This window comes from Bacillus rossius (assembly GCF_032445375.1).
Source record: "Bacillus rossius redtenbacheri isolate Brsri chromosome 9 unlocalized genomic scaffold, Brsri_v3 Brsri_v3_scf9_2, whole genome shotgun sequence".
In the NCBI taxonomy this organism is placed as follows: Eukaryota; Metazoa; Arthropoda; class Insecta; order Phasmatodea; family Bacillidae; genus Bacillus; species Bacillus rossius.
The window spans coordinates 11,633,606-11,660,955 of record NW_026962013.1 but is presented as its reverse complement, the minus strand read 5'-3'; the positions used below and the strand labels follow the sequence as shown (position 1 = coordinate 11,660,955).

At 36.9% G+C, this 27,350-nt stretch overlaps 2 protein-coding genes across 11 annotated transcripts in view; one reads left to right on the top strand and one right to left on the bottom strand.

Moving 5' to 3' along the window:
• LOC134543021 (fragile X messenger ribonucleoprotein 1 homolog) overlaps nucleotides 1–1,182 on the bottom strand; it is a 95,384-nt gene extending 94,202 nt beyond the window's left edge. For 3 of the 10 annotated variants that reach the window (XM_063387703.1, XM_063387704.1, XM_063387706.1), the window contains exon 1: nucleotides 1,016–1,179. In XM_063387703.1, the coding sequence (XP_063243773.1) occupies nucleotides 1,016–1,066 (51 nt within the window). In that variant the 5' untranslated portion in view covers nucleotides 1,067–1,179. Of the gene's footprint in view, nucleotides 1–1,015 lie in introns of all 10 variants that reach the window. The other 7 variants (XM_063387701.1, XM_063387702.1, XM_063387707.1 and 4 more) reach the window with 6 other exon arrangements.
• On the top strand, nucleotides 1,147–27,350 carry LOC134543020 (WD repeat-containing protein 44). Its single transcript, XM_063387700.1, has 8 exons — nucleotides 1,147–1,341; nucleotides 1,602–1,788; nucleotides 6,240–6,504; nucleotides 7,366–7,697; nucleotides 8,794–8,934; nucleotides 11,194–11,463; nucleotides 14,192–14,443; nucleotides 17,356–27,350. Exons 1-8 carry the CDS (start codon nucleotides 1,274–1,276, stop codon nucleotides 18,820–18,822), a joined length of 2,982 nt encoding a protein of 993 aa, XP_063243770.1. The 5' UTR covers nucleotides 1,147–1,273; the 3' UTR covers nucleotides 18,823–27,350.

The following is a 27,350-nucleotide window of genomic DNA, read 5'->3' as shown; positions in this document are numbered from 1 at the left end:
CTGTTGGGCACAGAGGCACACAGCAAAGGTACTTACGACTTTGGATTTTGAGAAGTATGGGAATGTTTAGAAAAATAAGCTAAGGCAAACACCATTACTTTACCATCGCCATGACCAAATAGATTTTCAAATTTTTACACCTATTGCTTTCTATGTTAGTATCGCAGCACATTAACGCGACATTACTTAAGTCATTTTTAATACTTTGTTTACTACCATTGTCTTTATTACCTATTTTGTACCATCAAATACGTGTTTCAAAGTGGATAATTCACTATGAGAAAAGTAAATATTGCAAACTACTTTTTTTTTGTTCCAGTGCTGTACAGACTTGGTAAGCTCATGGGCAGTTAAAATAGACCATGTCTAGAAATTCTGAATGAAATTCCATACTCATTCATAGCTCATGAGCATATAATTTTAAAACAAACCAAGAGCTCTCTGACCAAAGACATTATATCAACAATAAATGTTCTAAATACAATTCTTATTGTAATCTGATACTCAATACTGGCCATAGTAAGTATATTTTCATTTCATCTAGTAAAACCCAACACAGACACTTCAAAAAACTATGTAACTACTAAAACATGCTGATAACTACGACGAAACAATGTAGGGGTCAATGAAACCGGTGTATTCTAAAACTTAAGTGCCGAATAGCTAAGCTAGGTTAGCGAGGTTCAAGTTGCAACCATTGCACTCTCCCGAATGCAGGTGAATAGGGTCGGAAATGACGACAGAATGAATTGATTTAAATATATTATAATGCAAGGATGTGAGAAAATCACTTATTTTAAAACAATTTTTGTAAACCAGCACATGGGAAAATATCACGCCCTGTCAAATGAGACATGGCGTCCTAGCCGCGTTCTGTGGTGTTATTTTACAAACAAATTCTCTAAAAGTAACCCACCCGAGTACCGATTATCATGGCAAAATATACTCCTTGGATACTTAAGTAGATTCACAACAAGAGAACAGCTAGTTACAAAGTACTTTAATTGATACAAACCTTATAGTAGGCCCCATTCTCACCGCATACTTCTACAGCAAGATCCTCCATCTTAACTTTTGTATTGTAAGAACCTTGGGTTCGAGATTATATTAGAATGACCAATAAAAGAAAAATATGCCCACTAACATTCTTCTCATTGGTCAGTTTTCACCACTGCACAGAAAACATGGCTGCTTGTTGGGAAAAAGGCTGAGAACAAATTAGTATTTTATATTTCATTCTCTTTGTCAGTGAACATTTTGTTATTATTGAGATATGTCAGGCAGTAGTGATTCTGACGAATTCTACGATGCAGAAGATTTAACACCCAATCGGATTTCTAGGTAATGTTAACCTCCTTGCTGTTTTGACTAACTATACTTGTAAAGTTTTACAGTGTTTCCAACCTGTTTAAAAATTCGAAACGTTTATTTTATCCTGTAGTAAATATTCTTAAATTTATTTTTTTGTGTTATATTGTAATTTGAAGGTAGGGCGTTAAATCAAACTCGAGATAGCAAGGTTATGACAGTGTTATGAAACATGTCATGCCACTCCCACTTGACTTGATAATATTTGAGAGCAATAATTAATTTGTTCGCAGGAAGCGATCAAATAAAGGCAGTTGTACAACTGTGAATGGAACCGATTCTGAGAGCAGCCTATCTATAAAAGAAAATGACACCGAAAATTATGAGACCGTCGGCGGTGTTGTGGAAGAAAGCCAACCCAAGCCATCAAATGAAGTCCTTGGATCAGCTCCTGAAGAAACTTTTAAAAACATTCATACTGTTAAGTAAATTGTTTATAATGTATTTAAATAATGGTTCTGAAAATACTCCTGTAAGGTTTATGAGGTGTCTGGATAAAATAAGGCCACTTAAATGACAATTTTAAACTATATTATCAGGAGTTGTCTTGTAATTTTAGGTATTGTCTCATTTCTAGTGTGTGTATTCTCTGTACTCTCCCTCTGTTTCTGTCCGATCACAGATTTAAATAAATGGGATGGTTGACACTTAGTGCACTACAGGCATGAAAAACAAAATCAATTTTTTAAAATATTAATAATACTTCTTGGTCAGTGTTTAAATATCTTATAGGAATCAATAACATATCTACATATTACTTTTTTTAAAAATCATTTTATTTCAGTGATTTTTGCACACTTATCAGAAATATTAATTTTTGGTACGTAACAAATGTTATTTTGGGTCATCTTATAACAATTGGGCACAATCAGCATAAGCATTTCACAATCACAACACAGTCTGACACTATGCATAAACATTTAACTACACAAAAATCGATATAATGAGGAGTAATTGAAAATTTAATTTGAAAATTCTTGTGCGATTATACATTTTATTCTCTAAATTGAAACATTTTTCCATTGTGATTATGCACTACCAACTGCAGCAGCACTTATTTATTGCAAGCATAAACAGCAAAAATGAGTTAAAGAACGTGGTTAAGGCTAGGTCCATTATAATCAGGTGCTTGTGGTTTTTTGTGTTTGTGTGTAATTTCTTATTGCTATAATTATCCATGTGTGATTTTGTGTCGATTTAGCCCATCCTTTATACATATCACATGTTTACAAGGTATAGTTAAGTAGTTCAGCAGCAATTTATAAAGAGAAGAATCAAGAGAATTTTTTTTTACCTGTGAGGGATTGTGAATTAATAAGATTTTTTTTTTACATGTATATTGGGATATGGCCGTAGACATTCTATGTAAATTATGTCATGTTAAGGTGTTAATTCCTTGTTATCAGTTCGTATTGAGAGCAATTTTTAAGAGGTTATGTGGATGTGTTTGATATCTGGAACTATTGAACAGAACAAAGGCAGCTTGGTAAATGCCTATCCAAGATGGTGATGGAGGGGCAAAGTACTTAAATGGTTGACCTTAGTATGTTGGTTGGCCCAAGGAAAATAAAATACTACTGCACAGTCATTACAAAAGAAAAAATTAAGTTTAAATAGTGTCTGCTTTTATGCAATGTGCATTTCAATGGAGGAAGGGATGATTTTTTCCCCCCCAGCGCCGCCGCCTCTGCCCGATGATATTTTCCTTGCTCTTGAGAGGAATGCCCTTTCTTTGCCAGGGAAACAAACTTTCCTCCTTCAAATACTATCTATTGCAGTGATGGCCCACTTCCTTCTTGTCCGATGGCCAGTTATAGTTCTAAAAAAATCTTAGACAAAAATCAATAGATTTCATCTCTAACAACAATTTTTTCCTCTAATTATTCTGCAGGGCAACCAATAAATACAGTACGTGGCATATCAAGAAGAAAATAAATTATTGTTTTGAACATAGTATTTACAAAAAATAATAAAGTAAAGCCTATTCAGGTAAGGAAAATTATCACGAAACAATATCTTGATTACAAATATAGGTACATATCCCTACTAATATTATAAATTCAAAAGTGTGTTTGTCTGTTTGTCCTTTCACACAGAAATGGAGCAACGGATCAACATTTTTTGCATATAGATGGTTAATGGGTTGGAGGGTGACATAGACTACGTATAATTATGAAATTCCATCCCTAAGGGAGTGAAAAAGGGGTAAATTCAGTTTTATAGTAGAAAATTATGGGAGGTAGGTCATAGACACACAAACAGTGAGTTTGTGTCATTTCTCTATGTCCGCCACTCGGTCAGATAGTAAGGTCTGGCAACTTACTATCCTTCTCCTTGGCGAAACCCATCTGCTTAGTGAAGCTCGTGGCTGCTAGCGAACTAAAGGTGCAGTTTAGTTGAGAACTTCGTCAATAAATGGTGTTGCCTTGAATTTGTAATGCGCTATCGTTTGGTGCGTCGATCACATCTTGCCTAGGGTTACCTGCTTTCTCACAAAATGAAGCAGAAGATTGGCGTCCCGGTTTTTCCGATGCGTAGCCCTGATGCACCAAGATTGTGCAATCAATGAGACTTTAAAATCAAAATTTCCCATTTTTAAATAGTATGTCCCACAGACTTGAAACTCGGTAGTGATATTCCTTACATTGTGGTGTGTTTAGCCCGGGCAACACCGGGTAGGGTACTTCATCTAGTGTATAATATTTTCCCATATTTCTGTGAGAATATCAAGCCTTCATAACAGTTTCGGTTGACATCGCATCTTACATACATGCAAACAATAATGGCTAATACACGAGCGTATACTAATGATATTTTATTGGAATATTCTTTAAGTGAGCTATGCAGGATGATGTCATGGCCCATATAAGGCCCGCAGGTGGCCAAATGGCCATCACTTGGCTAATGTATGAAGATAAGGCGTGAAGAAAACAGATATTATTATCTATGTTTTGAAGAGAGTTCAACTTGTTTTACATACCATTGACGAGGTCATTAATAATTCGGGGAAGAAACCAGCCATGGTCTTTCCTAAGGAATGATCCCAGCATTTTCCTGCTGGAATGATTTTTGGGGAAACCACGGAAAACCAAACTCGTGTTGTGTGGACCGGGATTTGAACTTGGGTGCTCAAAACCATTGAGTTGCTGTGCCACCTTGCTTGGTGATAAAGCATTAGGCTAATCTCTGTATATTTATCCATGCAGGGGCGGATCCAGGACCCCCTGCCGGTGGTATCCATTTTCATGTTACTTGTTGATCTAGTGTTCTTTGCAAAATATGGAAATTAATGATAATAGGAAAATTTTACTAACATGTAGGTTAAAGTGCTGGTTAGTTACAAATTTCAATTCATAATTTTGTATTAGAAAAACTTTCAAATATTTTATTGTCATGTATAATTATGTGATTTCTCCGGAATTTGATAGTAATAATTTGTAAAACTGACCCAAAAAAAATTTATCAGGAAAGTCATGAAAAAGTCTCTAAATAAGCAGCAACTGTGCTGAAAGTCCAGCTGACTTTTGTTGACTTTGTTTAATGACACCTGACTTCGGTCCATAGTCGCACGTGGAATTAGCTCTGAAAATGTTTTAGGTTTTTTAAACATTAAAATCTGTACGAATTTTAGAAAAATTCCTATTACTTTTGCTGATGTCTAATTTTGGTTATGTAGGCCTATGTAGATTTAAAAATCACCCATTTGGTAAAATTACTTGTAAAAAAAATTTTGTTAAAAGGTTTTGAAGAAGGCCTGAAATTGTTTCACTTAAGGGGCCCGCCTCGTCAGGGATGTATGTGTGTTAGTGATGCGGGATGATAAGCGCGACGCTCGATGGTATTTTTAGCGCGGTATCGCCTCTAAGCGCAAGGCTCTGAACTGGCGCGCAGTCTTCTCGTCGTCAATTGATAACTGTGAAATTTGTGCGGTGACCGTATTTTTATATTACGGGGAAATGAAGATAAAGGTGTAATGCAAGCCCCTTAAGTGCTTTCAAGAATCTGTACCACTTGTTTTACACCTAAAAATTACTCTGAAAACATGCGTTTCAGCCATTTTAACTCTTCTAGAAATACAGTTTAAAAACATGATCCAAAATTAAAAGTTCTTTTCGGGCCTCAGCGAACTCTTAAATGCTATTCGTAAATAGGCCCCACTCGGATATCTTGAGTAGTTTTGAAATCGCGTTGTTTTTCCTGAAGCTCTGCGCACCGTGTGTGTGACCAGGTAGGCGGGCCCCTTAAGTATGGATAGACACCCTGAAATGGTCAGTAATATTAAGGTTACAGAAAATAGAAACAAGTCATTAATGTCATTTACACTCTTAAGGCCAGAGGTTTGAATCATATTGAGCTATTCCATTTGAATGCCTTTCTTAATTTTTTTTAAATTTTGTCATTAATTTTGTCTAATGATCTAATTAATTAATTTTTCAAATCTAATATGCCCATAAGTAGTTTGATATAATCACCTATAACTCTGAAGTAAACCTGTCAATCTGGCATACATCATCTGCACATTAATTTGCATTGGCTATTTATTTATAATACCCATTATAGACTTAAGACACTACACATACATTTTACATGTTACAAGTTACTACATAAAATTTTTATTTATCTGCAGTCTGAAACATTATGTCCAGCACAGTGTTTTTTTTTTGTCTTATTCTACTTTTTCAAACCATTATCGCATGATTTACTATCTCATAAGAGAAATTATCCCATATTTTTAACCACTTGCATAACTTTATCACAGCTGTAACCACCTACTTAGTGCAGGACATGACATTACATTGGTTGCAGACCAAGAAACGTACGCACATTGGAAAGCCCCGCAAACTAACAGTTGTCTGGTGTATCTTGTGAAGGTTGTGGCCGAGAAGAATGAAGTGCATCTTGGACGGAGCAGATTCCGGGAGCTCCGCCAGCGGATGCAGACGGAGGACGACGACACGCTCCTGAACAATGCCTCCCCGCCGGACAGCCAGACCTCTTCGGTGGAAGGGGTGTTCGTGGCGCCCGCCAAAGTCTCGCACCCTTTCCGCATAATAGAGCACGACGCGATGAGCGTGCAGAGCATCACGTCCCTGGGGCGAGTGGGGCGCATACTGAGTGGCTCCGTGGATCCGAGCAGTGAGTGGTGGCTCGCCTGTAACGACGTTGGCCCTTGTGATCTGATGTCGGGGAAACACTCTCAACGCGAAGGCAGGGTCGGCGCGTCCATATAGGCAAACCAGGCGACCGCCCAGGGCGCCAAGTAGCTGGGGGCGGCGCAGCACGACACATAACAGCTCATATTATATGTTTAATGATTATTGAAACTAGATGAAAATGGATTTTTGTAACAGTTTGGAATGTTTATATCGATATAAGTAATTATTTAAAGTCCACTTTGACCTGTTTATGATTTGTAATAAGTAAAAAAGTAAAAAAAAAAAAAGACAAGCCTGTTTAACATTTGATTGTTGACAAAATCTTAGGCTTACGTGATGTATTTTGAGGCAAGGAAAAATTTTTTTGGGGTGTCCGGCGGGGGTCCGGCATTATGGTTTTTCGCCTAGGGTGCCAATTTACCTTGCACCGGCCCTGCGCGAAGGCTATCTGTGTAACATTTCATGTCACAGCGGGGACCTTGATTTGTAGTCTCAAAAGTGATAGATAGTAGCATTGCAACCATGGGGGTAAGAATTAAGGGAGTTGGTGTGTGCAGTTTTTTTGCTCTGATAAAACTCGGAAGTCAAAATGAGAACGACCGCTTACTATCTAGAGATAGCGAAATAAAGGTTAACTCGCTAATTCCTTGCAGATGTGTTGTGTAGTTAATTTGATGTGTGTATGTTATCGATGTTCCTTATTTTCTTGGCCAGCGTGGGAAAGTCAAGTCCCTCATTTCTGATTGGACTATGCTGTGCTGTCTGTTGCGGTCATGACTCGTCTTGTTACTAGCACAGCCATGTACGTGGCGGAGGAGTGAAAGTGTCGTGTGTGTGCCAGCGTGCGGCGTGCTGTGGGAGAGCCAGCGGGCGGCGTCGTCGCTGACCGTGGGCTCGGCCGGCCGCGAGGAGGACTCCTCCTCCGAGGCGTCGTCCCTGCGGTCGCAGCGCACGCACCGCTCCGAGAGCGGCTCGTCGTCGGCGCCCACGCGCCAGGCGTCGGCCAGCGCGGGCAGCGTGGAGGCGCTGTGCCCCGCGCCGGGCGCCGCGCTGCAGGAGCCCGACGTGATCACGAGCACCAAGCCCTCGGCCGTGCCCGACGCTGCGCCCGCCCCGGTGGCCCCGCCCAGGCGGAAGAAGAAGCCCAAGACCCAGGCGCCGCGCACGCAGACGGTGAGCTGGCCCCCTTGCTTCACGAGTGTAGTCTCTCCGTTAATGCATGACCAACCTTTAGTGTGGACTACCGAGAGTAGGACTTCAGTCCGTTGAACTCTGGTTAGCATGCTTAGATTGTGAGTTCTGAGCATTGTTACAGCTTTGGCAGGTGGCACTTCAGTGCTGCAGTGCCGCCGCTGAAGACTTCATCCAACACAGACTGATTCCAGCACTGATTTGGGATCAGACAAGCTTAACTGTTCGAAAACCACAGAGTAACAGAGGAAAAAATAACTTCGGGAATCAAGAGTGAAAAAAAAAAAAAACATAAAATACTGGTTTTGCATTGACGAGGCCACTGAACAGAAAATATGTTTATAATCTGAGAGGTTAAAAAGAAAGACTTAATTTTATTCACTAACTTACTGTGGGGTAAACTTCTTGGTTCCTTCAAAATTTCTATCCCAGAAACCAAGAATTATTGACTCTAGACCGACATACTTTCGTTTATATATCTTTAGATAGCTTCATTCTGTCGTAATGTGGTGAGTTACTAGATACTGTAACTAGATCGGCTGTGGCCTATAAATGACTACATATCTGAAAGAAAAAAATTCAATAAAGAAGTTTTTTTGAAGCAATAAAAAATACAAGGTAAATGTGTTTGCTAAAACATGTACATATCCATGAAACTCCTGATTTGTGTACAATAGTTAGGCGAAAAGGCTTTGGGACAGATGGCAAGACAATTTTAATTTTTAAAACAAACTGTGGGTACTATATGTGATAGTGCTGGTAAAATTTCCGGGGCATATTGTGGCATGAATGAAATGGGTTGCTTGTAATTGGTGATAAGATTCTTTGATTTTTAAATAAAGGATGGAAGTGCTTAAGCTTCTAACATATTTGGAACCATTGTATTTACATATTTTAAGCAGCAGCAGCACTTACGATTCAGTGTTTGAGAAGATTACAAAATACTTGCAAACTAATTAATGTATCTACTACAGTTTCCTCGGCTTCTTAGTCTGCTGCAGTGCATTTAACCTTCCACTAACAAGGTTTGTAGTGTGGTGTGTAGCTAACACTGTGTGAACCTTGCTTACCAAACCAGCCACCCGCCGTTGAAGAGACCTACACGCCACAGTCTCCCTTGCCCAGTCCGGCAAGCACCATCGAGAGTTTGACTCGTGAGTTCGAGAACTCTCTCGACATCCAGATGGCGACCAAGGGACAGTATGTCGTGAAACCCCAGGTCAGGCTCCTAGCTTGTGCTGAAACAGAATTTCTTGTTTTTAATCCAACTGAATTTTGAATACCGATTTATTAGGTCTTGTCTTATACAATAGACTAATTAGCAGGTAAAACGCGATGAAAGGGTTAAAAATTAGTGTTGTGCTAGATCTCGAACCTCGAGAAAAATTTCGAGAAATATTGCATTCTCGAACAGCGAGCGAGAAAAATAATTTCTCGAAAAAAAACGAGATTTTTTTTTGGTACCGGTTAACAACTCAGTTTGGTATGGAACCAAATTTGATATTGATAGTTGTATTTTTATATGTTGAACATTATACACACACTGCCATTATTTTAGTTTAAATAATTTAAAAATACCAAACGGGTCTGCCTGTTTGGACGAAAAATGATTTGGCGGAACACAAAGCAAACATGATGCAATCATTAAGAGATATTAGACTAGCCGATAGTCAACCATCCAAAACCTTTATCAATAACCGAAACTGTGAATAAAAACTTTCATATGAAATTCAAATTTATCCTGAAAGAAAAACTGCCGTATTTAATTTTTAAATTACGTAAGCGTAATACATAATAAAATACGTTCGAACCTAACCTAGAAAATTGGTTTTGTTTACATACACGTTATTACAGTAAAGTTATTAATTTGTTCATAATATTTTGTTCGGTAATATTTAATAGCAAACTGAAATGATTATTACGGCAAAATACAAAATTTACTTTTTAATGAACAAAAGGGAATGGTGGTCATGCTGCCAGACCGAGTCTGCTTCGCTGTTCCGTTTCTTATTTCATTTCCAATAAAAGACTGCCAAGTCATGTGATTGTTAAGTGGACTGGAATGGAAAGGAATGGATTAAACACGCAGCACAATTCACGCCATTTTATTACGTAAAATTATGTGAATGTGTGTTCAAACCCGTTGAAAAGGCAGAATAAATAGTATGTTCATCCCATTTCCTTTTCCACCTTTGTTTCACTCAGTCGTAAGACGTCATGAGTAATGCATCCCACCAAAGTCTCACTAGTATCAATTTCTTTGTTTTCATTACAGTACCAGAGTTTCCCGTTTACGTGAGCTACTCTGCGGGTATGAATAAATAATGTGACGCCCGTAAAATGTTATTAGGAATATGAGAATAATTTCCTAATACTGCTTTATTATAACTGCGGCGTAACCAAGTGGAAAAAAAAGTGTTGCGGGAATATAACAGTTTAACAGAAGTAAACTTTGTTGTCAAATTAAACTTTTTTTTTACGGTAAAATGGAAGATGTGGACATATCAGTGTGGCAGTGTTACACAAAAAGTGGCGATAAGTCAACGGGAACCACAATTAACATGTTAGCTACTAGACTTTTACCTAAGTGAGTGAATGTTTATTGATAATTTAGTGTAGGCCTACATAACGTGTGGTGCATGTCAGTTGTGCACAGGCAACTAAATTGACATTCTATATGATAAACAACAGTTTTATGTACAGAACAATATATTTTGAAAGTGATATCTACAGTAAATCTTGATTATTTAAAAATTTCTCATTCTCGTCTCGTTTCTCGCGAGAAAAATATTTTCTTTCTCGAAAATTTCTCGAGGCCTAAATCGCATTCTCGCACAACCCTATTAAAAATGTATGTATTAAAAGTTAAAGTGATAAATTTTTTTAAACTTATTATGCAGGAAATTTTCTTAAGTGGAATATTTAAATGGGGTTTTACTTATAATATTTGTTGCGTGGGATTTTCATACCAGGTTTTTACTATCCATTTTCATACCAACACCAACACAATATTTTATTTAGCCAAATACTCTATGTCATACTCAATGAAAGTAATAATATTTAGCATAACATTTGTACCTCAATTTTATAAAAAAAATTTCTAAAAAGTTTACTTTTTTAAATCTTGAAACTATTAGTTATTCAGTTTTACATTATCACCTTAGAACATTTTTCAACCCCAGAAATTCTTAACAGATTTATTTTATTTGTTCCATAAAGTTCAGACATTCTTATTACAAATCATATTGAAAAGGTGCATCATGTCAGTCGAAATGACACTGTTTTGGAAAAATTAGTATCATGAAACATTAAAGTCCATATTTGTTCAGTACTATGGTATCTTTTTTAATGAACATATTTCGTTAAAAATAAAAACAACAACACAGAAATAATCAGTTTTAAAAGTGAAATTGACCTGGAAATAAACCCAAGGAGTGTGTGCGAGTGTGTTGCGAGAGTTGGCGCGTGGGGCCGGCAGGACGAGGAGAAGGCCAAGGCGGAGGGGCCCTCCGCGGAGGAGCTGGCGCGGCTGGAGCGGCTCAAGGCGGAGCTGATGAGCGTGCAGTCGAGCCGTGCGTCGAGCAGCGCCAGCGTGGGGCGCGGGGGCTCGGGGGGGCGCCGCCAGGACTCGGGGCCCCGGGGCTCCCGGGAGCGCCGTCGCTCCGCCGGCGACGAGCAGGCCGTCATGTCCCAGCTCAACATGTTCGTGCGCACCCGCACCGACTCCGGCAAGCCCCTCACCGACCTGGTGAGTCGCCAGTGCGGAGCTAGCGTTTTCCTTTATTTGTCTGATCAGTAGTAATTACTGTTACCTTATTACTATTATCATCACCATCAATCATCATCAATCCATCCATCATCAATCACCCATCATCAATCATCCATCCATTAATCATCCATTAATCATCCATCAATCATCCATCATCCAGCAATCATCCATCCATCATCCATCCATCATCCATCCATCCATCATCCATCCATCATCCATCCATCATCCATCCATCCATCCATCATCCATCCATCATCCATCATCCATCCATTGTCCATCCATCATCCATCCAATCAACCATCAATCATCTACCATCCATCATCATCCATCATCCATCAATCATCATCAATCATCATCAATCATCATCATAAGTATTAGCAGTACCAATTGCTATATTACTAACTGATCTTAATATGAATACATCATTGTTTGATCCATCAGGGGGAGGAGATCCAATTCTACATCAACATTTATTTTGATTCTTTGGACACCCAGAAGTACATATGTATTCTAATTCTAACCGTACATGCCTACTGTATGTAATCACGTCATTTGCTTCGTGGTATGTGCACATCCGTTTATAGACCTGTAAGATTTTAATTCCACTACAGCACAAAGCGGGTGCAATTTTATGTTTCTTTCTTAGATGCACCTATATTTAATTGACATGAAGGTTAACGTAAGTTATTCCATTCTGTGTAACTGTGTACATTGCCAGTCAAAAATATTTGGTTTTTTTTAAAATTTCTGGTGTGCTGAGTTTAACACTGGTGGTTATCTCCTTACGTATTTCACCACTATCAGCACTGTGATTTTAACTACTGTGTTTTATCACATATTTGCCCGATTGTTATTTTAGGGTGTCAAAATTTTGGAAGTAAAAATAATTCTTTACATTAAAGTTGCAGAATGTTTTTAGACCTGCTGTTACATTTTGAGCACTTTGCGTTGGTAGTAAAGATGACCTTGCCAAAGATGGTGAAGAACAGTGCGACAGCAATTGGAGATCAAGTTGCAGTCGGGCAGAGTGTGGTTATTATACACAATGTGAAAACACAGTAATTACAGTAAATCTTGATTAAGACTAAGATGTTCCCGCACAATGCTATAAAGTTAAAATATGTTATTCATTAGAATAAAAGTTAACAAAAGTACAAAGTTGTCTGATTTTTAAATTTTCTTTTAAATACATTTTCAAATGTTATAATCTTTACCAGTTCATCGCCGCTGTGTAGCACGTATAAAAATGTAGCCAGCACTAGTTGACATCGTTCATGTTTTGTTATGTTGGTGCCTGTATAGACAGTGTGCACGTAGTCAATTATCAATATCAATAGATCACAGATCGGATGCATTGCGAGCATTCTCTCTCATGCTGAGTAAACTACATTTGGTAGCCCACTTTTTTCCATGATGGGTTACAGTTTCCATTTTTCTATTTTAAATTGATACAAAATATAGTTTTGTTTAATGAATAATAATTATGTTTTTTGTTTAATGACTAATTCATTTAAATTGTTTGGCATGCTATTGTAAACTCTGCTTTTTTAATTAAATATACCTCTAATGCAACATGTTTTGTTATGAAAAAAAAACTAACCTCAACAAAAATGCTTTTCTTGTATAAAAATTGCATGAAATGTGTGACGACTGTGCAATAAAACACTTTCTCCCCCCCCCCCCCCCCCCCACAACAGATGTTTACTTTTTTGAAAATAATTTTGTTAGCGGTAAGGAAAAGTCTTTGGATGACGATAAACCATACAGTCTCATGAAACAGCTAAATTTTTGAAAAGCAGGCTTTTTGGTGAAGTGATGGTTGCTTGCTTGAAGCATGCGTGTCGCAAGGATATATTTTTTTGAGGGGGAACTTCAATTGATTTAGTTGTTGAGGAATATCCATCCCCTGGGAAAAAAAACCGGGGGGTCCAGGGGTCTTCCACCGGGAAATTTTGGGGTTTGAAGGTGCAAAAAGGTGGTTTTTAGGCATTTTTCTTTCCTAAATATCGTTGGCTTACTTCTAAAACCTCATAAGTCCAGATTTTCCCAGTTTTATATTCCGTATGTGTTTGTTGTATTTTTTCATTTTTTCATAGTGCATATGCTGATAAAACCTCGTAAGTCAACTCTACTTAGTCTTTTTTCTATTCACAAATTATAAAACCTCGTATCTTTGTCAGTCAAAACCGTGCTCCAAAAGCTCATAAGTTCTCCTGAAAAATTGACTGAAATGGAGTTACGAGGTTTTAGGCAGAAGAAGTAAGCCGACGATATTCTAATTGTAGCACTTGCTCGGCTTGCAGCAGACGGCAGTAATATGAACCCGTGCTATCGAATGGAAGGCATCATATTTTTAATGTAACTACTACGAAACTAAATATGTTATTGGAGGGGACGAAATTGAAGACATTTATTATTGGGGGCGGGGGTTTTCTTGATGTCATCTATCTCTGTCTATAGCATTCTTTATCTCCTCTTGGCAGTTATCAAATTTATTCTTCATTTCTTCCTGGCTATTTATTCTTCATCTCGTCCAAACCTAATTTCCATTTTCTCCTGGTCACTCTTCATTTCTTCCCTGTTTCTCTTCATTTCATTCCTCATTTTTCTCTCATTTCAGACAGGAATGCTATTAATTTTTTTCGCTCGCCGGCTGCGACGCCCGTGCTTGAAGCGCGTGTACGGAAGGTGATGTTGTTGGCCGCAGGAGATCCTGGAGCAGGTGACGGTGCTGAACCTGGACACGGGGGAGCGGGTGCCCCTGAGCGTGGCCGAGGACAAGCTGCCCCAGTGCATCAACCCCCTGTCGCTGCACATCATGCGCCTCACCTCGGAGTACGTCAGCAGCACCAACCTGGACAAGGAGAAGGAGTCGGACGAGGAGAGCGTCTGCAGCAAGAGGTCGGAGCTGCCGGCCAGCGAGGACCCGGACCAGGACCCGGACCAGGAAGTGGGCACGGTACGGGCAGTCGGTCATACTACCGGGCTTGTTGACATTGCAAATTTTTATCTAGATAATTAGTTATAAGAAGTTTCAATATTTTTTTTTAAGTGAAACTTCTTTCCTGGGAGGGGGGCTATTAATTTTCGAGTGTTGCGTAAATTCCGATTACATGAGGGGAATGGTTAGGTACGTGGTGGGGGAACCAGTAGAAGAGGAGACGGCAGGGGAGAGGTAGAAAATGATTCAGCATACTTGCACACTCGCATGCTTTTTTCTTAATTTCTTTCTTCTTCTTCTTCTTCTTCTTCTTCTTCTTTTTTTTTATTTTTTCCCAAATTATTCTGCAAGATGACATTGTGATTGTGTCAAGTAGTTTATCATTTTGAAAAATGGTTAAATTAATTGGCAACAGGGCTGCTAGGTGGTGCGCAGAGACACTGTTGTACAGCATAATGCTGGAAGACGGGGTCTAGGGGATGGCGCTGCCTGGCGATAAAAAGTGGAGTTAAAGGGCTTAACTTCAGTTCAGCAGAAGGGGCTCTGCGCTAGGGGCCAACGTGGGCAAAAGGGCGAGGGGGAAGTTGAGGAGGGGATCCTGTCAGTTTTTATTACATTTAATAACCACAGGAGATTGTAAATCAGGAATAAACTAAAAAATAATTACTTTTATTTATAAAATATTGTCATTAAATTTAATTCAGTAATATACTTTTTATTTCCTGGGTGTACTTAGTAATAAGTCATTAGTCAGAGGGACATTTAAGGTTGGTATTATCTTCTTGCATTGCCCACAAAGCTATTTTTGAGCTTGGTACTTCTATATTAGTAAGGTATGAATAAATTTCAGCACTGTTTATTGTAGCGTATTAGTAGAGACCCCGAAAAATGGTGAAGCGCGAAATTCACGAAATAACGCGAAAATTTGATACTTTAAACGAATTTTGCGACTTTCCTTTGATTTCGACATAGTCGCGAAATTCACAAATGTTCGCACGAAATTCATGTATTATCGCGCGAAATTCACGCTTTTTCGCACTAAATAATGTCCTTATGTCGCAAGTTCTATTTATTTACGCCATCATAAACATAGGCGTGAAATAAACATAGACTGAAAGACTAGTGCCGCGATATTATCTTCGTTTTGACACGTTACTGAAATCCACGTATTTTTATTACTCTGTTTACAAGCAGTAAATATTGCCATCGCAAATGAAAACAAAATGTAACAAATGTCAACAATCGATATGTGCGCACTACCAACATAACAAAATTGACTGTCCACAGTTTTCGTGTTTTGAATAATGGTCGTTTCTGCCGCAAGGCGCACTGGTGTCGATTTTTCTAACCTAATTTAATCGCATGGAGCTAAGATGGCAGTCATTCTTGCGTGCACATATCTATGAGTGTTTACAAATACCGTCCACATTTTGTAAGTTTTGTGATACAATTGAATTTATGGCTAAGATGCCGAAAACTTCGACAATGTTTGATCGTGAAAGAAATGATATTGGTTGGATTTTATATTTTTGACCAGCGGGACAAAATTATGATGTGCAAGTTCTGCAACGTGCGAGTCGATTGGGAACACAGAGAAAGACATGTGCAAAAAGCATGTGGCAAATGACACACACAAAACAAAAAAGACAATTATTTTGTCAAGCAAATTCTACCGTGTCTAAACAAATCTCGATAGGCGACACCGTGAAAACAAGCTTGAAAGTGCAGAAAACTATTTGTTTCTGATTTTGTTAATATGATGCTGTAAGTTAACATTCCTTTGGAAAAAGCTGATCATCCAGCTATGAGGGAATGGTTTAATACACATTTTGAAGGTTAGCCTTATTTATTTAGAAATGTTTTCCCCCTCTAATAAAAGTTCATAAGCATATGTAGGCCATCAATATTATCAATTATCTTACCTTTAGGCCCAACCTCCCTTACTTCAAATAAATATGCAAGTACCTCAGATTAACAAACACAAATAGGATGGATTGCATTGTGAAATGGTGAGCACACCACAAGATATTTTTGACTGATTGATGGTTTGACTCTGTAATCCAGCAGTAATCTTGAAAAGGTTAGGTTAGGTTTGGCTTGGCTTAGAATTGTTTTCAGTAAATTAGCCCATTAATATTTTCAGCAATAACCTTATAAATGCTACCTATTTATAAGTATATTGTAAGTTATGTATACATTTTAGTTGCAGGGGATTTGCCATCATCAGCCAACACTCTTGGAGAAACTTATGTCCCAAAAATTGGCCAGGCAAATAAGCAAGCAGTAAGGCACGCTGTAGAAGACAAACAAATTGTATTCTTGTGTGATGAAACAACAGACAAAGTGGGCCGATGTAAGGCAGAGTCTGCTACTTTGTAGTGCCTATCCGCTATGATGTTTTTTTTACACCGCCAATGGCATAATTTTTTCACCATTTTTTGGGGTCTCTACCGATTGCTTATTTTAACACCGATTTTTTGCACTGCTTGCTTATTTTTACACCGATTTTTTGCACCGCTTTTGTCATTTTTTTACACCGAAATGAGCCAGTTTTATTTACCATTTTCTGGGGTCCCTAGTAATTAGACTAGGCCATTGTAGCCATGTACTATTAAGCTTTGTTGTGTATTTGTGTGTTTAAAGCAACAACCCGTTAGACAAGCTTCAATTTTCAGCCCTAAGACAAGAATAAGGTGCAGCATGTGAGCTGTGAGGGAATAGTTACAGATATACCTATGATCTTTTTCATTACTATTGCTACTCCCTTATTGCTTTGTTTTTCATTTCACATCAACCAGTGAAGTTGAAAACATGGCAGCAGCGCTTGTTCTCATTTAGGTACTTCTCATTTTGTATTTATTCTGACCTTCAGAGCAGTGAGAATTTGTTTGCATGAATCAATTGTTGATATAATAAGTTTTTTTTTTTAGATGAGAAGAAGAACGGCTCGGCTGAAGAAGTTCCTCGGTTCGAAGGTGAAGAAGACGATAGGGAAAGCCAAGTCGATAGCCCACGAGGTGTCCCACGCGAGGCACAAGGAGGACGTGATGGACATACTGGACGAGGTGAACCCAGGGGAGCAGCACATCAAGCTGAAGGCGTCGAGCAGCCACAAAGGCCCGTACGAGTTCGACAGCCTCCAGCACGTGCAGGACCTCAGCGGAGAGCACAACGGGGCCGTGTGGTGCATGAAGTCCTCGTCGTGCGGCCGGCTGCTCGCCACGGCCGGCCAGGACCGCGTCCTGCGCGTGTGGGTGGTGCGCAGTGCGTACACCTACTTCCAGGAGATGCGCACCAAGTACAACGCGGAGAAGGTGTCGCCCACCCCCTCGCAGGAGTCCCTCGTGTCCCACCACTCCGCCGAAGACCCCAACGCTTCGTTTGTCGACGCCAAGAGCGAGGACCTGCGGAGGTGCCCGTTCATGCCGAAGCCGTTCTGCACCTACGCCGGCCACACTTCCGACCTCCTGGACGTGTCCTGGTCCAAGAACTACTTCGTGCTGTCCTCCTCCATGGACAAGACCGTCCGCCTGTGGCACATCTCGAGGAAAGAGTGCCTGTGCTGCTTCCAGCACATCGACTTCGTCACGGCGATAGCGTTCCACCCCAGGGACGACCGCTACTTCCTGAGCGGCTCGCTGGACGGCAAGCTTCGCCTGTGGAACATTCCCGACAAGAAGGTCGCCGTGTGGAACGAGGTGGACGGACAGACGAAGCTCATCACCACCGCCAACTTCTGCCAGAACGGGAAGTTCGCCGTGGTCGGCCTGTACGACGGCCGCTGCATATTCTACAACACGGATCAGCTCAAGTACCACACCCAGATTCACGTTCGTTCGACTCGCGGCAAGAACTCCACGGGGCGGAAGATCAGCGGCATCGAGCCGATGCCGGGCGAAGACAAGATACTCGTCACGTCCAACGACAGCCGCATTCGTCTGTACGACCTGAGGGACCTGAACCTGTCGTGCAAGTACAAAGGTTACGTGAACGTCAGCAGTCAGATCAAGGCCAGCTTCAGTCACGACGGCAAGTACATCATCAGCGGCTCCGAGAACCAGTGCATCTACATCTGGAAGACGCACCACGACTACGCCAAGTTCTCCTCGGTGAGGAGGGATCGCAACGACTTCTGGGAGGGCATCAAGGCCCACAATGCGGTCGTGACGTGTGCTGTGTTTGTGCCTAATCCTGACTCGATCATAAAAATGATAGAGGAACAGATTGGTAACAATTCGAACGAAAGTTTGAAGGTGGAAGACCCTGTGGTAGAGCAACGCACAAAAGGCTGTGGTGGTTATGTTTTGGTCAGTGCAGACTTCAATGGGTGCATCAAAGTTTTCCTCAATAAAACTAAACCAAAGCACAGTTCTCTGCCTGCCTCTGCTTTGGCATAATGATTTGCACATAATGCAAACACATGCTCTTTTGATTCGTCTCATAAAAATTTGTCTATTTGTTTGGTGAAGAATTAAATGTTACTGTTCTGATTACTGATGTACTGCACTGTTTGAGACTGCACAAATGCTTAAAAACTGTATTTTTGTATAGATTATTAATGTATTGTTCTTTTTTTTTTTTATATATATATATCATTTATTGTAAAGATAAACTTACTTTCTTTGTACAACTATTTTTTTCTGTACATATGTATGTATTTTATTCTAAATGTCAGACTGCTAATCCTAGTCAAATATAACCTTATTCACATTGTACTAGTAAATATTTTAATAATAATAAGTCAGTATATGTTACTTCAAACTTGTCATGTATGTGGCTCTCATTAATTCAGGGTCTTATAGAAATTTAATTGAAATGATTGTCCAGGGTTTCAAACATGTGTTACAATTTTGGAAGTTATAGATTGCATATTAGGGTTCGACAAGTATTTGGAAATTTTAAATTTAAATTTGATAATTTGACTATAGAAAAAATTTTATTCCGTTAAAAAAAAAAAAAAAAAAAAAAAAAAAAGGATTCCCTGAAGCCTATTGAACATGTTTTGATTAATATTAGACATACTGTGACTCAGTCATGCTTGTGCTGTATGAAGACCCATATTGAAGTTTGAAAATGCTGTATTTCAGCAAATGTTACATCAGTTTTTCTATGTATGATTACTTGATTAGTAAATGCAAATGAAAGTGATCCTAAGACAAAACTGAACCATTATTTTTTGCATGCTAAAGAGTTAGGGTTAGACTTAATGTTTTTTTTTTTTTTTTTTTTGTGTTGGATCTGAAGGTACAATCGTATCTGTTTTTGACATCATGTATTTACTTCAGAAATAGCAACCAACTTGCAGGATTTGATGGAGAGTGTGATCTTACACAGACACACAGTTTTGGTAGTTGACACATCTTGATTCAAATAATAGTTAAATTTTAGAGAGAACAGTATGTTGTATCACAATCATGTGAGATCATATTCATAAGCCTATGCTTAAATTAAAAAACAATACACAAGTTATGTACATGATCAAACCCATTCCTAATATGACTCGCTTAGAAAGCAGTGTTGGACGAAGAATCAAACTGAATTATTATTTGCAAGATGTACCGCAAACGTAGTGTCAGAATAGTAAATTACGTACAACGTAGATGTTCTCTTGGATTGCATGATTGTGACCGATTGTGATTAAATAGTTCCCTAATTGGGTGGAACATTCCCAATGGCGTGGTAATCATAGACAACATTCCGTAGTGAGTTCCTCCTCTGTGGTGTTGAAACTGGAAAACTATTGTGTCATTGGCTTCATATCTTTTTGGGTTGATTTTGTGTATTGTTTATTAGAAAAACATTTGTAACTTTGTGTTGCCGTCCTATCGAATTTACTCTACTATAAGACACACCCTTTTTGTGACTTTTTGAACATGATTGATGGCATGTTAACTTCTGCTGGAAAACTACATCCAAGTAAAATGTAAATATGTAGAGTGGGTTACAAAAGAATCTGTGTTGATGAGCAAACAGTCGCACACACATAAATTGCTGAAACCTCACGAGTATGCCATTCTGGAAGAAAATATATCTGGGACTTAATGTATAGATAACATTTTATTTAGGAGGGGGGAAGAGAGAGGGGGAGAGAAAAACCTGGGATATGACATCTTGGATTCAGTGTATTTAGAGCATAATATTTTTCTTATGTAAATTAGTTTTTTTAATTAAAAATTTGTTGTTTAAGGCAAAATGCAAATTAATAGATTTTGTGAGCCTGTTAAAGAATGACTAATATTTTTTTATAGTTACAGTAATTCTAAAAAATTAATTACTTAGAACCCCCAGTGATATGAAAGGGGAATCTATCTGTTGCACCCTGTCACTGGAAACTGCAGGTACTCTGCACAATTATGACTATGTCTTAACGTGGCCAAATATCTTTTGAATCCTAAATGGAATACCTTAAGGTGGTCTCTCACTCCATTTTTTTCTTCTCTCATTACTATTAGGTGAGGGCTATTTCTATAAATTAATTACTTGAATTTGTTCTGTCAAAATTATTTTCAACAGATTTACTAACAGTACTAAGTGTGATATAATTTCTGTATAAAGTCACACAATTGTTTGTAATTGCTATTACTTGCACAATCTGTTACAGCCATTATATAAACCTTAGTGAATATCTGTGTGTAAATATTTTTGGCAGAACAACGAATGCAAGAGAGGTTTGTAGAATTAGATGTACAGAAGTAGCTCTTAGCTAATAGTAATGATGATTGATGATTTATCAGGAATGTTCCTTATAGGCTTGGATTTGATAAACTATTGAAGTTGGAACACCAAAGGTGTAAGGAAACTTTACATTTGTATTGTGTAATGAGATTAGAGACTTGGACCAGAACTTAGTCACATGTTTCAAATTTTCCATTATGTCAAGGCCTTTAGACTGTTATTTTTCAGGTTCATGTGGTTATTTAAATTTCATATTTGAATTAGTGTTTTATTTTTAATTCCTCTATATTAATGAAAAATAGATTTTACTTAAGAATCAACTTAATCTGTCTGTAACATCTTTTATCCTGCAACGTCATCCTTAGAATTTCACTCGCTTATCAAACACAAATAGGCCGGCATAACATTGAATAAGCGAAAATGTTGAATAAAAGGGATAAGTTAAGAAGAAGCCTATACTATACACTGTTATGCTTATGATTATTCGTTTTACAACAAAACAACACAGACAAATTAACAGTTTGGGTGAATAATTTGCTGTGGTAGAGTTGGGAGAAACAAAAGATAGACTATGCTCATGCTCGCAACTTGCAGTTTTTGTTGGCGATTGGTGCAGGTTTTTTTATATTTATATTTATGTGTATAGTGGGACGTCTGATAATGAGGAATGTTGGATAAGCGAAGGTTGGATAAACTGGACATGTACTGTATGTGTGTGTGTTTTTATTATCATTTTTCCTTGGAACTAGTTTGGCACCAGGCTTTATAACAAATTTCATTTAAGTTTTGCGGGGATGTTCCACACTCATTCATGCACACAAGAACTTCTATCATTCTTCCTGTAAGGGAATGGTGATTGTGTCACTGTCATGGTTGGAATAATAATGAAGGAAAATACGTAAACATAGAGAAGAAGAAAATTAATCTTTTTTTTTTATGTTTTTAGTTAACGTAACTTTTACGTTTAAAATTATTGGTAACCATGGTGTATGTGTAAGTCTTACAAAACTTTCCATTCAGTTTCATGATGCAACAGTGCTGTGTTAGAACATTAAATAATGTGATAGGAACACTGTAATTTATAAAATTTTCAGAATTATTTTTTTTTTCATTTGTAGTCCATTATTTAAATTCTTTTGTAATTTTGTTTTGCATCGTAATGTTTTTTGGGTCAAATTGAGCCATGTATGCAAATTTTATTTGGCAGTAATCTCTTTTCTTGGACAATGATATAATTGTTTATTTATGAGTTTGGTGTGATGATGTTGATGAGATAATTCTTATACTCTATGTAGGTTTTTTATTTTAATGATTTGGTATAGAAGTTTTTTATTCTTTTTTAAATTTAAATTATGTTTAATACCCTGTAGTTGGTATACTGGTATTTGCAATGGGATAAGCAGAAATTATTGTGATGTTTTAATCCTGGAATGAGTTGTTTTTTTTCAGTTTGATCTTGGAAAGAGAATTTTTGCAGGAAAATATTACGTCAAGCACTTTAAAAACTTAAGAACTTTCAGAAAGCTTCAGGCATAACTATTCAGTACCTACATTTATGTATGGTTAGGCTCACTCAAGCATGCAAACGTTCAGATAGGACAATTCCAACTGTGCTAATTTTAGCTTGTAAAGAAAATATGCAGCTACTTTTTGAGATACGTAATCTATGGTATTTATGATCTTGTACGAGTAATGTGGAATATGGAAACATGTTTGTTAGTTTTCACAGGATGCCATGAAGGACGCCATTTTACAAAATGCTGAAATAATAATTTACTTTTTTTGTCTGTAATTTGCTGAGAAACACTGGACTAGCTTGATTAATTTTGGAACCACAAAATTTTGGATATACGTATTTTTCAAACTCGCAATGCATGAAAACATCTTAACTGTGAACTTTATAAAAGGATCAACATTGTGGTCACAAATAATTGAGTGCTATGACTGTATGCTTTGTGTTCCACAAGAAATATTAGGGTGCATGGGTGTCTAAATGAAAGTTTTAGCTTTGGAAATATTTCCAATATACATATTCAATCATCGTTGACAGCGGTTTGAAGCCTACAGCGGGGTTACCCAACAGTTTAGTTAAAGGCCTTGGAATAGAAGCATGTACATGTTATTGTTGCTAAGAAATTGGTATTGGAAACTTTAAAAACTTTTCTTTACCTTTTTTTTTTTTTTTGTTGAGTTAGTTCAAACTTTCAATTGTAATTTTATTTTTTTTGAAAAAATAAATATTCCTTTACTTTTATTGTCATTTATTGTTTCACTTATTCAGTATAGTATACTACAATCATAAAGTAATGGGATGAAAGGAAAAACTTCAGTCCATACATTAATATATGTTAATTTTTTTCCTTTTTTTAGTATGTTAGTGCTCATTGTTCTCAATGTTGTCTTAATTATTATAGGAAAAGTGTTTTTCATGAGGTTGTGATGATCTGTGATAGCCAGGTAAATGATTTGGAGAAGTTTGGCTGGAATTATATCAGATTTTAAAATATTTTTGCATTTGATGTTATGCTTAACACTGTATACTCTTTGTCCGTAAATGTAATTTCCAGAAGAGTTGCTAGTCTAGAATTGCTATTATTTGTTCAGGTTTTTTTTTGTAGGAAATTGGGTGTGTTCAAGAAATTTTTGGCTCTTGAATCGGAGCGTGAAGGTTTTGTCGATAGAGCATGTATTATTTTTTCAGCGTTGCTTCCGTGCTTGTGTGCATAGGTGTTGATCTGGGGGGGGGGGGGGGGGGGGGGAGGTCAAAAGCTCCTTTCTGAGGGGGCCAGCTTTTTGCACTTGCAAAATTATAACTGTAAAATGTGGGAATGATAAACATTACCTTGTGGGCCTCCCCTGGGAATCGTACATATTTTCGCCCAAGCCTATGTGTGTTGGTAACTATGTATACTTTAATATAGCAAGGTTTTGGATATTTCATTTTGAATAGGAATGGAGAGGAAATTTATGATTTTAATCATTTATTTGTGCTCTCTATTTTGTTTAACATAATGTATAACTCTATGTATAACTTTTTATATAATGCCATAAAACCTTGCCGAGATGACAGATAGTGTAGTTTTTCCATTTATTTTTAATTAGTTAATAGTTTCATAAATCTGTATGTCATGTAACAGTATAAATTCTTTAGATAAATTTATATGTATAGTATTTTATTGTGTACTAGTATTATTTTTTTGGATTATGTGATGTGCAATTGTAGACATATCCATTACATCAATTACACAAGATACTTATACCTGACAGCTCAAATGTTTTTTTTATTTATATGAGAAAACCTGGCATTGTGGTCTTGCCAAGTCCGTAGGTGGCAGAACATTTGTCTGGTATAAACATTATTGCAATGAAGACTAGTAATTTCCTTCTCAATTTTTTTGTTGTAAATGTGCAAATAACTGTTATAAAAATAAGCACTCTGTATATCAAATGTTTTATGAGTGTTGAGTGAGTGTCATAAGATAAATATATATTATTTCATATTATCAAATATATGAATATACTAGTAACACCTCTTGCCAATAGATTGTTTTGCACTTTTCTCTGAATTATTTGTATATGGCTGTCTGGTATTGGTATTTAGCGTATTTGATCACAAACTTTGTTACCATGTAAATAAAAATTGCCTTTAGACATGAGCATGTCTGTTTATGTACAGAAGTAAGGTAATAAATAAAGGTGGAATTGTATGTCCTTCAGTTATGCACAAAGTCTTAAGGGGAGAAGATCTCTGAGATTAAATGGCTCCAAGCCTCATGATACTGACTTTTAGTGCCCCTAGATTTGGGTCATGCCGAGTTCATTTCTAAAAAAATATGTTTATGTTCCAAATGCCACTTTATGTATGTTTATAATGCTAAACAAAGATTTTGTAGCTAAACTTTTTTTTTGTGACTTTATGTAAACAAATTTTGTGTGTTAACCTTTTCTTTGAAGTGTACTGGTATTTGCCATATAGTTTAAAAATTTTATTTTCATGAAGTAAGCAACAACCAGCACATGTAAAGGTTATCAAACTGATTGGATGTAATATGAAAAATAAAAATTCCTGATTTGAAGAGACATTGGAAAACTTTTACAATTTCTGATTGGTTCCAAGGATATCAACTGTCTTTGTGTGCAGACTTTAAGCAGGGTAAAGTGCTTCAGGAGGAAAAGGTTAGGGGTTCAACTAAACTTAACTTGCTACCTAAATAGATCAATGTTATTACAGGGTTTACCAGTGATTAAAAATTTTGATGTATATTTAATCCAAAAAAAAAATGCAATAAAATATAATCTTAACTACCTATGTTTGTGTAATTAATAGAAGGAATAGGGGAAATAAATCCAGCAGAAAATTATTCACTTAACTAAATATTTACCTTGGAAGAAATATTTCTCTACAGCCAAGTGAGGGAGGTTATCACTGTCCCAATTATGTTAACTTCATTTTCAAGACATTCTCATCATAAAAGTTACTTAAGGGGTTGCAGCATATTATACAATTAATACCTGTAATATGTAACACCAGACTGTAGATTATTCTATTATTATAACATGCCAGTAATTCTGTGTTAATATATCTATCCAGTTTTAGGAGAATTTGGTAGTCATAAAACCCTATTCCAAGTAAATGCTGTCTATTCGCCATAATTCCCTGCCCAATATATGACGGGGCTAATGATCCCTTGGAGCGTAAGAGAATAAATTAATATTGAAATGATTTTAATTCCACTGAAAATGTGAATTAAAGTTTTTTCCTCACTGCCTGATGATAAGCAAACTGTTACTAGCTAATCTGTGAAGCTAAAATGGATTGATAGCAAAAAAAAAAAAAAAAAAATGCATAGAAATTAAAGGGGAAAAAAATTTAAGCATTGCTGTGATTAAAATTTTTAAAAAAACTGTTTAACCCTTGTGATTGTATTCACTCACTTTTACAGCACCAACTATTTTCTGAAGTTAACTGTTTGCTACAGCTTTAATACGATCATTCTAATTCAGTTACTAAAATTTAAAGCAAATACCTTATCTTGCCAACCATCTATTTTCAAGAAATGTTAAGTATCTATCATCAGATGTTGCATCTTAAGTTTAATTTACTGTGAGAGCATCTTTATAAAACAGTTTTATTATTTGTAGCTTGATTATGGTTTAGGTATACCATTTGGTTTTTGGTAGTTACTCAGTTTAAGTAGTTTTGGTTCATAAAATAATATTGAACAACAATTTCCTGATATAGTGGTTTGTAACTTGTGCTAGCTCAGTAGGATGTGCAATCCGTAAAAATTAAATACCGACATCTTACAGTCGTCACTGTTAGGTTACTGTTCTCTCTCAGTGTTTGTGGTCGTAAGTAAACGACTTGACTTAAATACTGTTAGTTTGTGTAATGTGATGCATCTGTATCAAAATTTTCTTTGTGTATGTTTATTGTTTTGTTTCAGTATAAAAAGGCCTAATATAAAAATGAGATAAATTTTTATAGAGGTTAATTTTACAATTTTAAAAAGAACGTATTGAAAAAAATAATAAAATCCTGTGTTTAGATTGATGTGATGCTGTTTATGAAATTGAACAAAATTTCTGCTGTACATACTTTAAAAAAATTGATGTGTATATATATATATATATCTGAAACACCAAAGCACAATAAATAGTAAACTGTTTAGCTTCAGTCCTATCATTTTCATTGTCTCTCTCTTTGTAGCAGTATGTAATGTCTTAGCAAGTATTATATTTTGAGGGGTGTTTTACAATGAGTACAACTTTCTTCTCAGCTTCTTGTAAAATTGTATTGGTGACTTAATCATTCAAAAATTAAAAAAAAAAGTTATTTTGCAGTTTAAAAATGACATAAAGTTTATCATTAATTATATGGTCAACTATTGTATATTTTTTATTATAAAACTTTTTTTTGTTGGTATTTTGTAGTTATGGGTTGAATCCCAATTTTCTCGAATCCAAATCTCAAATTTGAATCCCAGAGAGTACTTAGAACATATCCCTTGATTCCGAATCTAGGTGTCAAGGGTCAAATACAAAATAATATACAATAAATAAAAATATTAACTTTGGTGTTGAAACATTCTACCCTTTAAATGGTTGTTTCACAAATTATGTTTCCAGAATCAATACACGTTGTAATTTTATTTATATAATAACATGTTAAAAGTACAATATCTCTGGGAATTGTAACAGGATAGGTATGAAGAAAAAATTTACCTAGTAAACTTAAGAGGTTATTGTA